The sequence below is a fragment of the Anguilla rostrata genome, chromosome 4 (genome assembly GCF_018555375.3).
Source record: "Anguilla rostrata isolate EN2019 chromosome 4, ASM1855537v3, whole genome shotgun sequence".
Classification (NCBI taxonomy): Eukaryota; Metazoa; Chordata; class Actinopteri; order Anguilliformes; family Anguillidae; genus Anguilla; species Anguilla rostrata.
The window spans coordinates 19,289,216-19,307,865 of record NC_057936.1 but is presented as its reverse complement, the minus strand read 5'-3'; the positions used below and the strand labels follow the sequence as shown (position 1 = coordinate 19,307,865).

The window sequence follows — 18,650 nt, the reverse complement described above, 5'->3', positions numbered from 1 at the left end:
GTGGCATGAATAATTTTGTGTTTCTCATTTTTTGTGTGATATTTTGCACTACAATCAGTTTAACTGTTCATGGATGGGTTGAAGGTAGAAGGGTATAGTTTAAGGAGGAACATTGTATTGAGTCCAGTGTAGGATTTCACAGCACAAAAAAACTAATGTGTTAATTTAGTTGTGACCATTGTCCTGGACCCTGAAGAGGCAAACAGAGTCAGACAGAGTCTGGACTTGTGTTCAGGTGTACTACAGGCATACAGAAATGCCTTTTTTTCCTTATTAGTATAATTGGAAACTTTAAAATACTGTTCAGACTCTCAGAGTTATCCCTCCCAAGACACTAAGCTTAGTATTGGTTAATGTTTATTGTATGCTACAAAAAGGGACATTAATTAGAACGCTAACATTGGTAGATTTTCACCCACGCCAAGTACCCCCCTCAATAACTTCTTTTTGTTTTTTGTGCCTTTTCATAGGGGAAAGTCCAGTAGTTTAACTTGCCATGTATTTTTGTGCGTTAATATATCTTTATTAAAACTGTTTTTTTTTCTCAAAAATTGGGTATAATATACTCGACGTTAGTGTTAGTTTAACACATAATGGACATTAGTGTTCTAGGGTTAACAAAAACCATATAGACACTATTGTGTACTGACTGCATAAAGCTAAATTAATTTGTCACTTCAGGCTGAAATTTCTCTGTTGGAAATTTTGTGTTCTTGTTGGTATTGCCAATTTCCTATGGTTAAAATACCATTGTTGCAATCAATACTAGGCTATAGGTCTGCATTACTTTACTGACTAGAAACAGCCAGACTGTAGAGATACTGTAAATAACGTGGAAGTGTCATTTTTCTTAATGATTTCTGTTTTTTTAATCTGCTTTGTATGAAAACGGTATGACCTTGTCTGTATTGATCTTCAGCATTGGTCTCAGAGAGCAACCTTTTGAGTGAGCCACCATCGCTCTTCGTAAACACAAGGGGAACGTTGGGGTAATCAGTCACACAGTGAAACCAGTTTGATGTTCATGTATATTTGGAAAGGAGAAGGAATTGGGATTTTTTTTGGGGGGGGGGTTCTGGGATTTTTTCCCAGAAGTCTTGACGAATTCATCTGTAAAATGAATAATTTGTGGCTGATCTTTTACTCCCACTGACAAGGGTCTGTAGTGCTCTTTAGGACTATAGAGCCCTGTTATTGAAATGATGGCCCTTGAGGCCCAGGAACTTTTGGTTTTTCACCCTCCTTTTACCTTAGTCAGGTGTGACTACAGTCTGGCCAATCAGTAGCACTTATTGATCAAGCAATTGCCTGGTGGAAAAGAAAACCAGGGCTGGATTTGGATTCATGGTTGAGATTTGAGTATCCATGCTATAGAGGGACTTGATCAACTTTAAGATCTACAATGCTCTATGTAGGATTAAAGCAGTGTTTAGGAACTTTTTGTGGTCAAACTTGCCTGATTTTGTGAACTTGAAGTTCCAGCGGAAATGTTAGAGTAGATGGCATCTTCAGTTCTCTAACATGGAAAATGTTGGACCAACGGAACTAAGTAATCAGAAAAAGATATTTTGAAACATATTTTGTGACAAATCATGCTCATCACTAAAAGATTAAGACTTTAATATGGATTTTTGTTCCAGTTTGTACAGGAGTTTATGTGTGTGTTTTTATTTTGGTTGCATTGCTTTTCATCCCACTTGCACAGAGTGAATGTGTGCAATGAGAGTTGATGAAATGCAGAATAAGTATTAAAAGCAAAATGCCCTTTCAAGTATGGAGAAATAGCCTGTTAAATCAGTATGTTTATATTGCCCGCTGAGGAAGGTTTTCAAAATTGCATGCTTTGTTCAAGCAGTTATCCTTTACTGTCTTTTTAAAATTTACTATAGTTTACAGAAGTGCATTGTAACGTGTTTTTAATAGAATAGATAAAATTGCAAATTGCATTGTACGATATACTAAACAGTTTTATGTTTTGAGTATGCTGGCATGTTTTAAGCAGGTTTGTGATATTTATAACTTGTGGCATTCTCCAACTAATAAATTGCAAATAAAAATTTATATTTATTGCTCAGAAATTCCAATGTGAGCTGAAATGTATTTTTTGCATTGAGGTAATGCATACGTGCCATATATTTTCAATGCAGATATTTGCCAACAATGTTTCTGTATAGCCACTAGATGTCAGTCTCTTCACAAATAATGCAAAATTCCAACATCCACAAGAGATTAGACCAATTGTCTTTATTGGTCACAGAATACAACAGCAATATCAAAGTATGTCTGTTTAATTTCTGCATATTTCAGCACAGTGCTGGATTTTGGATTTTGATTTAAACCAATAGCTTTGAGGGAAAGGGTCAAGTAGTACTTCGTACTAATTGTGTACTGTGTGGTTAGCTTGTGTGTCCAAGATTTGATTTAACTGGTTGAATTCAGACTACTGCTATGTGACTAGCCTGGTAGGAGTCATTAGTCTGGATGATGAGATAGTGATGATATTCTGTTACATGGTAGGTGTTATGTGTCATGCTACAGTGGATCTGCCCCTGCAGTGATGAGCTGTCTAGACCAGGCAATACTGATCTTTGTAATAGTTGATGAGCTCATTGAAGACACATGTAACCCCCTGGGGTGAGCTATTTTTCATATGAGCCTGCTGTATAGCTGTAAATATCGCTAGTTTGTATACAGGTCTGTGGAAAATTGTGCTAGCAACAATGGTGTTGACATGACTTCCATCTCATGTGCAATACCAAGGCACAAAACAGTGACATCCCTATCTTGTACATTACCACGAAATTAGTGTTATTCATTCCGTAACCTAGTGTGCTTTACTTTTACTGCTACATCTCTGGAACACTCATAAATATATTTACAGTTTTTGTTGATCAGCATACAGTTATAATAGATCTCAGAGGTATTCCAACAGTACTGGCAGTAGCTTGTATTCCAGCCCGTTGTGACTTCTCTCTGTACAGAATTCATGCTGAAAATTTCATTTAATTGCAAAAGATGCGAAAATACATTTCTGACATGACTTTGATGCAAAATGTCTAGCAGATGTGTATTATTTCTAACAGAATCCCAGCATTTTTATTTCAATATGTCAATTCACGTTTCATATGCACTAAATAAATGTCATGGTCTGTAAATTATTGATCAGAAAATGTGGTGGTGTCTGACGAAGGTCATTTCCCTCACCTACTTATATTTATTCCCCAATCATTCATTTCAATTCACTGATGTGTCAATTTATTCACAGATTAAAACCTGATATGATAATAGGTTCACAAATATTATGGATATATGTTACAAAGTATGTTGTAGTATTAGTTACTTTTCATCGTTGAAAAAAAAAACATTAATTCACACCAAGTTAGAAAGGCATACTTATTAAAGGCTAATTAATTGGTAGGCAGTATGAAATATCGAGTTATTGCTTGTTAAAGCCTTTTTATAAGGACCATTTTAAAAGGGGGAACCATTTAATTAATCCGTTGGGTTGTACTGTCGTGTAGGCTCTTTGCTTCGAGTGGTAAGAGAATGCAGACAGCTCGTCACTCTTGTATGACTGATCTCGTTTGACCTGTGCGAGGGGTGTGTGAGCGTGTTTGTGAAAAGGGAGCGCATGCGCTACACGGAAACCACAGGCGTCAGAAGCAGGGACCGCAACGTTTGCAGATTTTACATGTCAGATCGAAGTAGAAGGGGGAAGATGGGCACTGATTTAGTCGGATAAAGAACGGGAATAGGACATGGTGGTGTGGAAATATAATTAAAAACCTGGATTGTTTCAAATTGAAATCTCAGTCAAGGACACTCGGAGATTGAAGGCGTGACTTGCATCAAATTGATAACAGAAGTTACATTAATTGCAGGGTTTCTTCAAGGAGAGAGAGAGAGAGCGAGGAGGGGAATAGCCTACGGGTGAAAACAACGATCGGATGAAATTATCCATCGCTTAAACGTGAATCTACAAGAAAGGATGTGCGTAAATCCGACGTGATGAGAAATAAAACGGATGAACAGGACTGTATTGCCGATGCGATCCGTCGGTGTTATTTGTCTGAGTTGAGGATTGATCAGTTCCTCCATCACCCTCCCCATCTCAGTGTCTGTGGATAATGGAGAGTGCAAATGGCTCGAACGGCGAAATCAAGCAACATATCCATCAGCTGGAAAAGAAACGCCTAAACAGGGCACCTTCCCCTGCGAGACCTGTTCTGAAGGATATCCATTCCCGTGCGTCTGTCAAACCACCAGGAATAGCGCCTAAATCTCCCAAACTGTCGAGCAAACAGCAGCCGCCCGTAGGACTCCTGGCCACTCAAAGCCGCATTTCCCGGCGCCCAGTTTCTGGAACGAAAGAGAAGACCGCTACGACAAAAAGTAATGCCAAGTCTGTGGCGTCCAAAAAGGCATCTAAGGTAACCCAAAATGCAGCATGGGAACAGAAAGCCCCCAGCAAACAGGGCGACCCAAGTCCAAACGCAACCAAAGGGAAAAAGGGGAAAATTCCCCCTGTAGTGGAGTCGCCTCGTAGTTCACATGGCCGAGCGTCTCCTGTCTGTGTGTCAACAGAAACCTGTCTCAGTAGGGTCAATCACACAGACAGCAGCTCGGATTTGTCCGATTGTCCATCAGAGCCACTGTCGGATGAACAAAGGCTTGTATTAGCTGCAAACAGCGATGCAGAATCTGGCACTGGCTCTGGGTCCAGCGACCGGGATCCACCGGCAGTTGAGAACCCACTGCAGGGCGCATCATCTCCCGAGCCCTCTGGAGGGTCTCAGCCCCTTCCTCGCATCGTCGAGCCATACACCATGTCAGCAGCAAAAGAAAGATTGTCGCCCGGTTTTCTCACACAAGGACATTGCAGCACAGAGGAACCACAGGGGAAATCTAAATTGGATCTTAAACTGGGGAAGTCACTACCTGCACAATATGCACTCAAAGGAAAAAATGAGTCAATGGAAGAAGATTTGTTGAGGGAAATTGAAGACCTTCGTTCAGAAAACGACTACCTCAAGGTAACTAACACGTTGGATTCGCTTTTATTTATGTATGTATTGATATTTTGCATCATAATTCCCATATGACTGGATTCAGAACTTTAATGAGCACGATGATGAGGTTATTGCAGAAACACGATGTGCAGGCTTCGATGCCGAAAAAAACTGCAAAAAAAGAAAACTGCACTTTAAAATTTAAGGATCAGTGACAGTTGCCTACGTGTAGGACTCGTGAGGACTCATTTGTCTTGTTGAGACACGACTCGGCTTCACAGTTACATTTACTAGGCTATGTCAACCATTTATAGTAGCCTGTATAGCGAATGCCATGCCGACGTGCCCTTTTCTCTGATTGTACTCGATAAAGCCTATATTGTTCTTGTCATATAGCGTTTTCGCTGACGCCGACACCTGTCACTTCTCCAAATGCTCTGGTTCAGTCCATGCGTAATTATGTAGGATCAGCGTAACAGACCACGTCAGTAATGCTTTTGTTATTTTGTCCAGTGGCGATATAGTATGAATATTATGGCAGGTGATATTTGTACAGTATGTCTTATTTTAAAGCAAGTGGTAGTGTTTCTATGCGCAAATAATTTCAGATCAAGTTCAGTATCCAACAAAGAATCTGATAAAATGAAGTATAAAATCCTTGAACAAGGATTTGTAAATACTGACAAGATGTAAATTTGATTTAGGTTTTGCTTACTTTTTACCCCTTGAGGCAGATGTGTAATTCATTTTGTTAATAGGTGGTCACAGTTTTGCATTGATGGCACTGAGTAAGTATCTGTGCACTGAACACTTTCAAAAAAGACTGTTCCTGAAGTACAACATGTGCAGTGCACAAGTTATAAAGGAAAACGAAGGATCCAGTCAATAGTTTTTGGTGGCAGGTGCCATGTTTTCTTTTTGCAGGCCATAGATTAGGAGAGAGAAACTGTGCAAGGATGTTTGTGTCCACAAAGTGCTCTAGGTGCAAACTGTCCCTAACACGAAAGGTGTAGCCATCTAGCTGGATTGTGTGTTTATTATGCACAACCGATATTCATAACTGATATTTTTTTAGAGACATCGTTGTTTTTGAGTGTGTGTATGTGTGTGTGGTGTATGATTTATTCTGATATCAATGAAGCCATCATTACACAATGGAGGTGAATGCCTGTCATGCCAGCTTAATTAATCAAAATGAACCGCACTGGGCCCTTGGCTGCTGTGGCCAGCTGGCATTAGAGAAACTGAACTGGTGGACAGGGAGGCACTGCCACGTTTCCCCTACGATGGTATCCTTTTCATCACTGCAGTGTACACCTATTGCAGCATACACTACGTGGCCAAAAGTATGTGGACACCTGACATCCAACATCTCATCCACAATTATGGGCATTAATATGGAGTTGGTCCACCCTTTGCTGCTTTAACAACCTCCACTCTGGGAAGGCTTTATACTAGATATTGGAGCATTGCTGCAGAGATTTGCTTCCATTCAATCAGCTAGAACAGCATTAGTAAGGTTGGGCACTGATTTGGTGATTAGACCTTGGTCACAGTTGGCTTTCCAAATGATCTCAAAGGTGTTGGATGGGGTTGAGGTCAGTGTATATATATATATATATATATATATATAGTGTATCTACCATCTCAGAATTGGCTGTCACAGCTGTTCATTGTTATTTACATCCAAAACAGATTATACCGGTCTATGAATATCAGACTACCTTTTAGGAAAGTGAAATAAAAGTATTTGTTTTAAAAATGATATTTAAGACCTATCTAGGTTGTGATAGGAGAGCAATCAAGTGATATATTCTTTCAGTGTGAAACGGATGTAAATCACAGTACTTTTGTCATTTTTTTTAGCAGCGCATAATATTTTTCTTCTGTCATGGGGACAAGTGCATTAATTGGCTTTTTGGTGGCTCTTTAGACTGTGGCATTTGTTTTCACAATGGGGGCTGTTCCCTAAAGACTTGATAACAGTCAACTACTCCCAGATGTAACAACGAGCACAATGGGAGGGGGTTCCAACCTCGTCTGTCTGCCAGCTGTGTCCCCGCTCTCCTCCCTCCCCTTAGAGGATGCGCCGTTGTTTCAGTTATACCCAATGTGCAGTAGACGGATCCTCACACATTGTTTGAAGCCCGAGAGAAGCTGAGCGCTCCAGACAAGTTATTTGCATCCTGATTCAATCAAAGTCTTGTAGGGAATTGATATGTCTCTGGGTCTAAGCACCTGGTAAAATTTCACAAAATGGAGTTCAGTGGTCCAGTAAATCAAATACTGCCGTATGGTGACAAGACTTCCTACACCTGTTTGTTTGTTTTGCTGTTGTAATCATTTTATCTATAGAGTGTGTGTGTGAGTGTGTGTGTGTGTGTGTGAACCCCAAGCTATATACACCCTCATAAAAAGAGGAACTGTGGTGCCTGACATTTTCTTTCTCAAAACATTTCTCAAAAACAAGAAGTGCTTAGTCGCATAGGTATTCATCTTGCCAGGTAAATAGCTTTTGGAATTGTAACTGATAGATCTACCCTTCATTTCCTTGGGTACTTCTGTCTTCACGCTCTTCCTCCATTCTCTTCATTTGTCCTTCCCTTTGAATGTCATTTCTTCCACTCTTCACTCCCCGCTTTTCTCCTTTCATCAGACCCCACATCCATCCTTTTCTTCCCTCAGCCGTCTGTCAAACGCCCCTTTCCAGCCTTTCACCGACCAGAGGGGCAAGTTAATGAACAGTTAGCCTAATCAAATGTCTGTGCAAAGCAGAAGGAAATGAATGATGTGCCTAAAGAAAAAAAGCCTAGCCAACTATGGGAGGGAACAGGCAGCTTTCAGGGCAACAGAGGTCAGACCAATGAGCAAAGAATGGGCCTTGGGCCCTTAATATGAAAAGCTGTACTATGTGTCCTCCTTGAAATAGTAAGTGCTTAGGTTAGCAGGATAGCACCAATCACAACATAATTAATATCCAAATCCTAATGTAATTACTGGAGAATGTCAGCTGTGTTTGTCAAAGTATAAATGACATCAATCTGAATGTAGAACATGCGTTACAGTGCAAACTTTGTTTGAAATGAATTCTTATGATGTTTTTATGCGAAGCATCTTCAGGTTGACTTCAATTGTTTGATGCAAAAATTTCCTTGTATTCCTCTCTTTAAGAGAATAGTATTTTGGGTTATGTGAATTTTGTTTCCCATCCAGATTCAAGATTAATTATCCATCAAACTGCATTATTGGAGCAAAATGACATTTCCACAATGAGAAATGAGCTACCAGTTATGTGTGGTGTATGAATAAAGACAGGATACAAAGATATATAATTGCAAAGTTTATTCATTTTCTAAGTCATTTCATTTAATTGTTCATGCGCTGTTGTAGAATGCCACTGGTTTGTGGAAAACCATTCTTTCTCTTTATATTTAAGCTGTGTATATACAGTCACAGCCACTTGTATTGGAAGACATCATGAGAAATCAGAGCACTGCAGTAGGTTGCTACTAGTGGATGGAATTGAGACTCATTGTCCATTAGTGACAGTGTGAAATTATGATTTATGACTCTAGTAGGTTTAACTGCCGGTGTTTACTTGTGCTAGGGTGCTCAGTGGTAGAAAATTACCTGTCATTAGAACAGCAGTGAGGCTTTGAAAGTTATTTGCAAGGCATTGCTGTGTTAACAATGGGATTTGAGTGGCATAGGCAGCATTATTTGATAATGGCGTGCAGCTGATGTGGTAGACTGGCCTGGTTGTGTGATGAAACTATGGCGCTAATGAGATCTATCTCTGCGGCCCTCTCCCAGGATGAGGTGGACGAGCTGCGGGCGGAGATGGAGGAGGTGCGGGACAGTTACCTGGAGGAGGAGGTGTACCAGCTGCAGGAGCTGCGGCGTGAGCTGGACCGCGCCAACAAGAACTGCCGCATCCTGCAGTACCGGCTGCGCAAGGCCGAGCAGAAGAGCCTGAAGGTGGCGCAGACGGGGCAGGTGGACGGGGAGCTGGTGCGCAACCTGGAGCAGGACCTGAAGGTCAGGGCATGCAGCATGTGTGGGTGTGGGTTTGCTCGCGCGCATGTGCTATTTGTGTTGTGTAAGTGCATGTGCTATGCGTGTTTGTATGTGTGTTAAGGTTTTAAGGTTTGTGTTTGTTATGTTAATGTCTGTGGATGCAGACATTTGCCATTGTGCAGGCGTCAGAGACACGATGGACACACATTGAAAATACGCTCTTCTGTGTGTGTGTGATGAACACGTGCGCTTTTGTGCAGGTTGCTAAAGACGTTTCTGTGAGGCTGCACAACGAGCTGGAGAACATGGAGGACAAGCGTACCCGAGCAGAGGACGAGAACGAGCTCCTCCGGCAGAAGATCATCGAGGTGGAGATCTCCAAGCAGGCACTGCACAATGAGCTTGAGAGGGTGAAGGAGGTAAGGAGGAGGCTGACGGGGTGTGCATCTCGCTGGTTGGGTGATAATAGGGTAAACAATGCTGCTTGCCATCTGCCCCGACTGTTTGATGGGTTACAGTATTTCTGTCATGTGGCCTGTCAGGGCTGCTGGAGTGATGGCAATTATAGTGCTGCCTGGTGTTATCCAGTCATGGCCCCTCTGTGCTTGAACTGTTTCCACTGAAGAGGATAAAGGCAGGTTAGGTGTTATGTGTTGGTACCTCTTTGTTGGAAAAAAATGTTTGAAGTAGTATTTGTGTTTGGTTTAAATATGATAAGTAAGCCTGTTCCAAGCTGTTTAAGTTTACATTTCTTTATTATTCTCTTTGTGAATTTACCTGGGCCCTTTGAACATCAGTGGCAAGTTTATTAAGAATTTCAGTATTCTAAATGGTGAGGGCAAAGTGAGAGGTTTGTGGTCTATTTCTCAGCTCTAACTGCAAAGCTGTTGTAAAACCTTTGTAAAGTTGATTTTGAGCATCTGGCATGAAAATGGTTAAATTTTTCATATTAGATGCAAAGTTTGAATGTGTTGTTTGCATTGGATGGCATTTAAAAAAAAGAAGTGTTCCAAGGTTGGATCAAATTGCTGTTGCTGGGATGCAGTCGTTAAGGGTTGTGTTGGGCATGCTGAATTTACATTGGAATACAAGGTGGCAAAACCGACTGCTGTAATTTGTAGGCCAGTGGAACTGGAGGCTTTTGTTTTCTGTTTCGACTTTGGCAGCATATCGTTCTGGCATTGGGATGCCAAAACATGAATGCCAAGCCAGGTTATGCCGTTTCACTTGAAATACTATAGCTATGGCGACATTGAAGTTTTAATGACCCAGCAAAGATTCAAGTTGAGAAACAAAAGTTGGTCTTCTAGAGGGATAAACTTTGACCATCTCTGCCACTGTGGAAGTACTATCCACTAGTACTGAGAAACTGCCGGTGTTCGGTGCTATCCTTCATGAGTTAGAACAATAGATGCCCGTGGAATGTTAAATCTATTTATATGTTTTGAGAGCCCGTCTGTAGGCTTTAGTAAAGAGGAGATGGTGCCACATTGGAGTATCCCATATGTTAGTCAGCGTGCAGTGCTTAAGCTGTCAAAAAAACATCTACTACACAATTATCAATGAGTCTTAGACTCCATCTGGTCCTCAGGGGCATGCCCCAGAAAAACAGCCTCCTACCTTCAAGACAGCATCATGTTAATCATGTGATCTGCAATTCTTCTACACCCTGTACAAAAATAGCTAATGGTTTTCTTTCTACTTTTCACAATTAAGACATCACGAATGCGTAACACTCTCGTGCTGTACTCCAATTTTCCACATTGTAATTTGCAGTGTCGAAACCAGTCTCTCGTAACTGGTTATTTCTGCATTTAATGAAGTGGCTTCAGTGAAATTTCTCATTCACATATCTTGGAGAATAATAGGGCAGCTCAGTGCTCTGTAATGAAGTGTTATATATTGTTTCTGAGGCTGCTGAGATTACACTGTGCCCTTGAATGGGTAAAGAATACCTTTGTGCTAATGCACATACATTAAATCTGCCATAGTGACATATTAGGAGGGAAAATGAGCCACAATCTCATAGTTTAATTCTGCTTTGTGTCCTAGTTCATGTCAACAAGCAAATGCTTTGCAGTTAGGCAAGCAGAACTGCCCTGAAAGGTTAATATGGCCAGCCATATTAAAGCTGCTGAATACTGGACTGCTCATCTATGTTGTTGCAACAGTCAGTTATTTCCATTTTAAAATATCTGAAAGATCATACTGTATATCTGAATAATGAAACTGAGGGAAATTGAGATCGCAGAGGGACTTGAGGAAAGGCAGTCTCCATCTTCTTGCCTGGTAGCGGAGGTGGAGCCAGGCTCAGTCAACCTGCCTGGTAGAGAGGATGGAGTCAGTGTCTTGGCCTGATGCAGTAGGTGTGGAACTCGTACAGGTTTCTTACTTTCTTACAGTTGAAACCTGTTTTGAGCCTGTGTACCTGCAGGGAAAGTAGAGAATGCAGAATCAGGGTCATCCAGCCGAGCTGGATAACTGGCCGCAAGGCTGTCTAGAAATTAGCCCATGCATATCTGAGCATAACAAGCCAGGGGAGGGCAAGGAGGGTGGGGGGTGGGGGTGGTATTCTCAGGCAGACTTGTATGTTAACAACTGCTAGCCTTTCTTTCATTAGCACCGACTACAGACAGAAGTGGCCACCTTTCATTATGATCTTACGGCTGACAGATTGAGCTTCAACATCCTAACATACAGTATATAAACGGCGAGAAAAAAAGTAATATGCAGTATATTAAACACTGTAAAACACTTTCCCCTTTTTATGTTCGATAACATTTTTTATGTGTACTTTTGATAATGTTTTGGTCATTCCAACCTTCATCAGAACTGACAGGATCAGACAAATAGAACAGACGTGTATGTTCTTATGATGACTCAATAGAAAATAACTAGCACTATGCACATGTCAGAAAAAAGAAAGAAAGAAAGAAATGCTGGTATTCAATATTTCTCTGTGTAGTTTCACACTGAATATTTGAGAGGATTATTTAATTAAAAGGAATTGAAATTCCTTTCAATGCTGAGTGGTTTCTTGCAGCAATAGTCCAAATACAAAAGAGTGAGTGCTTCTAAGCTCACTGCAAGCTAAGATTTAGGCAAACATTTGAGATTGGGAAGGATGGGTGCAAATGGCATTGCACACAGTAGCCTAGTCTAGAATCTGACTGAATGAAACGCTTTGATTTTGTGACCTCAATACCAAAGCTTCAGTGTATCCCTGATGCATATTTTATCAGCATCCCTGTATTTATATTTTAATTAACGTTGAAAGGGAGCAACACATACATGATTTGTTTAAAAAACAACAACAAAAAATAGGCTGCTGCATATATTCTGAGTATTATATATATATATATATATATATATATATACAATATAATATAATATAATACATTATAAAATTTAAAATTGTTTTGCATTGTAGGTATTCTTATGTATCATGTTTTAATTTTTTTAATGAAATGTGTAGCAAATTTGATTATGTTTTTGGTGTTGCTACAGTGATGATTCAGACATTAATATTCAAAGATATGTGCCATGAGCACTGTTCTCTTTATGAGGGACTTCTGCTAAACAAACACATAATTAGAGTGATATGGTAAGGAGGGTCTTACTGTTCCCCAGCAGTCCCACGTATGTGGAAGGAACAGCCAGTGGGTTCCAGCTGGCCCCCCATCCCTCTCTCTCTCACTCTGTCTCTGAGGGTTTGGAGAATGAAAGATGAAAGAATCTCATTGTCCTAGTTCACATCTTCCCTCCAACACCATCAGTGTGATGTGTGTGTCTGGGAGAGCAGACGTCTCTACCGCTCTGCAGGGAACCGTGCTGGCGTTCTGACACACACACCCGTGCACACACACACACTCACAAACACGTACACAAGCTTGCACTCACACACACACACACACACACACACACACACACACGTACACACATACACACTTACACACACACACATACACGCACACACACACACACACACACACACCCGTGCACACACACACACTCACAAACACGCACACAAGCTTGCACTCACACACACGTACACACACACACACATACATGCACACACACACACACACCCGTGCACACACACACACTCACAAACACGTGCACAAGCTTGCACTCACACACACACACACACACACACACACACACACGGACACACACACACACGCACACACACACACAAGCATGCACTCACACAAACGCTCAAAAGCACACACACACAACTCAACGCCTGAACCCAGTGTGAAGATACAGTATGTTACTCAACAAGCAGTTCATAAAGACAGTTCTTCTAGAGAAGAGAGGCAAAAGATTTTAATGTTTCCCGGTGTAACGGTGTAAATGTTGCTTTTTGTTAGTATTTACAGCTGTGTCATATTTATGTTTTTATTTTTTTATTTTTTTTAATTCCACAAAGCATAAACAAGGCCAAATAATCCTAGTGTTGTACAGGAGGTGAAACAGCATCCCCAGCCGAATGGATTAATGTTCTGCATAGCTTAATCTGACCCAGAATGGTTAAACCACCCGTCCCATGTAAGAATCACAATATGTTTAGCTTTTAAAAAATTATTTATTCTTAAAAGTTGAGTTTTGTCTTGGATTGCCATAGGTCACATAGTATGAATTCAATTGTTATATCACATAAACCGTTATGCTGTGTTGACTTTTTTTAATCAAAATATGAACATTAAGCTAGATTTGGGATAGGGTTTTTTATTTACATTATAGAAGGCCACCCTGTCCCTATTCTCACCTCCAACTGTGGGAGGCTGGCAATGAAGGACAAATTAAAAAAAATTAGGCCTCAGCTGTCTTTGGATGGAGTCGGTCCACATTTTTGTATTACGACCGATTTTATTGAGGTCAATGGAGTAGTCGAGTTCCTGCTATTAACCTCCCCATCAGGCATCCATATAGGAGGAGATGGAGAGACTAAATATACCTATAATGAAATGGAAGAAGATAAAGTGTTGTCTGTGGAGACTGGTGAAGGACTGAAGGGAGAGTATGTGTGCTGCCGTCCAGACCTCCGCTGCCCTGTGCTCTACTTATTCATTAGCCCCTTTCACACTTGCACTTACCTGGCAGTGTTCCAGAACTTTGCCGTTTAGGGGTAATGTGTGAGTGTGAGAGCCAGAGTCAGCTTTCTGGAAGAAGCCATTGCAATTTGTTTCTAAATGTTTCTAAAGTTCCTGTAGGTGTTTGTGCTCATTAAAATATGGCAGGCTGTTATGATTTACTCTTTCTTATTTAGCTACTTAATGAACATTACTTGTAGAACTAGTAGGCCTAAGCCAGAATTAACAAGATCATTCCTCACCAGACAACAATTGGCCTACTGGCAGTGTTGTGTGTGAATGTAATAATCCGGTAAATACTTGATACTAGTCCTTGGTTGTGTGAATAAGAGAAGGCACTAGATTCCTATAACAGTACGAAATGTTCTGTGTTTCAGGAAGCGAAGCTGATTGAGTTATTTTTTTGGCTGTTTGTTTGTCACACATAAGGGTGAAGAGAGGAAAGTTCAGTGGTTTTAGTCCCTCATGGTTCTTAGAAGCTGTAGACTGGGATAAGTGTATCACTACATTTTAGAAGCTGGAATAGTATGTCTTGCCTCATTCAAATACTGAGATCAGTTTTCTATGATAACAAACAGTGATTCATTCAGGAAACCCTTTGGGAACCAGACCTGTTAATAGAACAGAGCATTTGTTTGGAGACTGTGGTATTCAGGACGTGTAGTACAAAATATTTCCCGTAATGCAATAAATGTTTATATGGTTATTGTTTAGAACAGTCTTCTATTTCAGTAACACAGCCAATTTATGTCATACCTGCTACTGAAGTCCTGGTAGTTACCCTCTCAGCTTTTGACGGGCACCTTGGCTTTGAGTCTTCTGACCCATTATGTCCTCTGGTTATCAGCCACCTGAGGCCTCGATAGAGGAGGTCTGAGACATCTGTGCACAATTAGTGTCTTCCTAAATGTCTGTATAAAGAGAAGTTATGTCATTTTGAGCATGCAGCTAGGTCACCATCTGGACACTTTGTAAATGGCTGAATTGTATGGCTCTACCTACTCTGGCACAGCTCAGTTGTGGTATAGTTCCATGTGTGCTCAGCAAGCTGTACATAACAGGCACACTAACCTGTAATGGGAGAATAAATATTAATGAAAAGAAAAATGGATGTAGCTACCATGTGCTGTCAATCACAGACTTGTTTGAATCAATCAAATTAAGTTTCTCTCCTTAACTAAACAGTATGATTGGGCTCTTTGGTTCCATTGGTTCCAGAATATGGTAACTCTGCCTGTTTTAGTGTTCATGAAGCCATTTTCCATGGATGGCATAAACTATAAGACTTAGAACCTATTGAGTCCAGTGGATGAGTGATCAGTGTTGAATGAGTTTATTCCTTTTCATCAAGTCACTTTTCACTAATCCACTAAAGTTTCGTTCACTAATACAAACGTGAAGAAGGAGAGAAGTACAGGCCTCCCCGGATAAGGTGGGAGCCTTTAACTGTTTACACTGTCACGGGGGAGTGGAAATATCTTGTTCTCATCTAAACCTGTTTCAGAAAAGATAAGTCAGCCTTTTATTATTAATAGACCTCAGGTTCTTCCTAGATTATGTGGGAGTGAGAGTTTTCCATTGCTTATTTCAAAGTGCTGCTGGTCTGTTGGGGGGAGGGGGAGGAAGGGGGGAGCGGTCCTAAGCCCACCCCCTCATTAGAGGGACAGCCTGAAACTCACTGACCCATGACTGGGCACGACAATGGAGCACATCATTAACCAGCTGGGACTGCTCCTGAGAGGTAGAGTGGGGACCGAGAGCCCACGCTCCTTTCAGGACGATGAAAAGGTCCCATTGTTTTTCCCCTGCCCGTTTGCGTGGCCAGCGAGTTCAGCCCTGAGGCGCGGGACACCTCACCCACATGCGAGAGGGTTTCCGAAGGCTGGGATGCCCTAATCCACCCTGAGAGTCTGGGGAGGAGATTAGCGCAGCCAGGCCCTTGCGCACCAGAGGGGCTAGGCTCAGCGTTAGCACCATAAAGGAGAATGTGACACTCATGTAAATGAGAGATGAGTGGCTCACGTTGGGCTGAAACTTCCTGTGAACAGCCTCACGCTGGAGGGAGTTCAGCTGAGAGGCAGGGCAGGGTGTAACTGAGGCACTGCCTCTTACATCACACTTTCCAGCTGTTCAGATGAATAGTTTCTTGATGAACTAGTCACAGATTTGTTCTGGAAAACAGAACATATTGACATGTTTTTGTCTTAAAGTCTATTTTGCCAGAACTACTTCAGAGTTAAGCCGCGTTTCCACCGCAGGAACTATACCCCGGAACTAGGAACCTTTTGAGGAACTCAGTGCGTTTCCACCGCAGGAACTAGGGTCTAAATTTAGTTCTGGGGGCTTTGTTTTACCCCCCAAAACGTTCCTGCTCGGGGGGTAGTACTTTCCGAAAGTACAGGAACCTTTTGGGTGGAGCTTGCAGCGCTGAACATTTCTGATTGGTCGAGTACCCGTAGCATTTTTGTTGTATTTATTTTCCGCCATTACCCGCCATGTTTGAAAATATGCAGCGGCAAACCAATTTATTTTCATAATAACTTCAAATCAAACTTGTATGTTATGCGGCGCAGTAGCCTACTTTTGGTTATAGCCTGTCAACGTCTTGGAATTATAACGTGTGCTCTTCTGTTCTTTTCTTGCTTTAGTATTCGTTTTATAAAATGCTAAGCATTCGTGCTGGGACAGCATATTTACATAGGCTACCAAAACATTCAAACGGATTAATTCAGTTGCTGAATATTTTCTTCCGGATTTTCTTTGTTAGCCCGTTGTAATTGACTCAAAACGTTTGATACAGTTATGTGAGGTATGCGGTAGTTCTGCATAATTAACATTGGTGATACAGTACAAGCAAACTGGAAATCACCTTCCGCACTTTTTATCCGGGTAAAATAACAGGTTAATTCTAGTAATCTTCCCTTTAGCTTTTTCAGACTGCCGTAATTTTACTCAATTTTACTGCCATTTTTCAATTCCACGAAAAGACCAGGAAGGATATGGACTCATTTATGGTGCATGGTTCGCATCTGGAGAGCACACTTCGCTGCTCGGCTAGCAGTAACTTCGAAGGAAAGCAAACGGTGGCTGTTCCACTACTAATTTACATTTTCACGCAAGTCCGAGTTTTCGTTCTATTCTTGTCATTTTGCGATTAGCCTATATGGAATTGACGACGAGAAAGTAATAAAACAGCAAATTGTTTACAACGTGTGCATGTTTTCTGCTGTTAATGAATGTGTTTGAGAGGATATATGCAAATCAATAAATACAAAAGTAACCATATATAGTCATTGTTGGTAACCCGTTGTATATAAGTGGAATAAACCCCTCCGGGCTGTCCCGGTTATTAGAAAATAATGTAGGCTACTTCGGTGGTAGTATGGGGTTACAGAAGAAATCATATGACAGATGGACCGACGACGACGTCAGTGGGCTAATTTGCCTAATCTTCGCGGTACTTTAGACCCCGGTGGAAACGCAGACAACCATTGGCTGAAGGAACCTTTTAGTTCCTGGTAAAGTAGTTCCTGGGACTGAAAGTTCCGGGTAATTTTGGTGGAAACGCGGCTTTAGATGAGAATTGATCATTTAAATATGAGACCATAAAACACCATTGATCTTAAATTTAGTACAATTATGCATACTTTTAGTATAAGCTTGGATTGTTATTGTAATAGTTTAATATGTATAAGCTTATTAAATTTGGCACTTGTTGTAATAAGATTTTTGAGGAATACAATGACTGTGTGCTATATCCTAGTGTGCATTCTTGTCTTGGAGCATGTCAGCTTCTCTACTTTGTCCAGATGTGATTGCATCATAAAGGCTGGAAAACAGAACACTGCAGGTTTTCCACATTCCTTTTCTAGATTAGCTCTCTGTTACCGGTCAACCAGTAAGTTAAGCATTTCCTTGGGTCAATCTGCGACTGCAGTCCTTGATGTCAAAGGTAGTGAGAAAAGCATTAGTCCACAGGCCCTGAGGTGTAATCTGGCTGTTTCTGAGCCAGCGTGGGCTGAGATTCAGTAGACACTACACCTCCCTGCTCTCAGCTTCACCAGCCCTGCTGGAGGGATGCCAGGCTGCCCTCCACGCAAGGCCAAGGAGCTGCCGGGAAGAGGCGCCAAACCGTGCCCAGATACCGCTTCCCTCCATGCCACTACACAATCATGAAATGTGAATTTGAGTAAAAATAAAATCCCTGTGGCCTATTACGTTATCTGGGCTTTTCCTTCTGCTCTTGTTTATTTGGATTGAAATATTAATAAAATAAGCAGGAAGCCCATGCAATGATAGTGTCAATTATTTTGTGTTTCATTGGCCATTCATGTGACACCTCAGAAATTTGGATTTAAATATTAATATAAAGTCAGTGAATAGTATCAATGAACTCGGTTTTCCGATTCAGATTAATGCAGACATTTTTAAAGGTGAAGCTTGTTATTTTTGTAAAGCATACATGATGTAACCAAACTTTTTTCTTTACTCACTGGAAGGTGGGGTGATGAGTGAAAGTTGGCAGAGA

The 18,650-nt window shown here is 41.1% G+C and overlaps 1 protein-coding gene across 4 annotated transcripts in view; it reads left to right on the top strand.

The window, feature by feature from the left end:
* Positions 1 to 3,501: 3,501 nt before the first annotated feature.
* Positions 3,502 to 18,650, top strand: part of LOC135252729 (microtubule cross-linking factor 1-like) — a 49,667-nt gene continuing 34,518 nt past the window's right edge. For 2 of the 4 annotated variants that reach the window (XM_064331166.1, XM_064331165.1), the window contains exons 1-3: positions 3,506 to 5,033; positions 8,823 to 9,047; positions 9,287 to 9,445. In XM_064331166.1, coding sequence (XP_064187236.1) covers positions 4,128 to 5,033; positions 8,823 to 9,047; positions 9,287 to 9,445 — 1,290 coding nt within the window. In that variant the 5' untranslated portion in view covers positions 3,506 to 4,127. Of the gene's footprint in view, positions 5,034 to 8,822; positions 9,048 to 9,286; positions 9,446 to 18,650 lie in introns of all 4 variants that reach the window. The other 2 variants (XM_064331167.1, XM_064331168.1) reach the window with 2 other exon arrangements.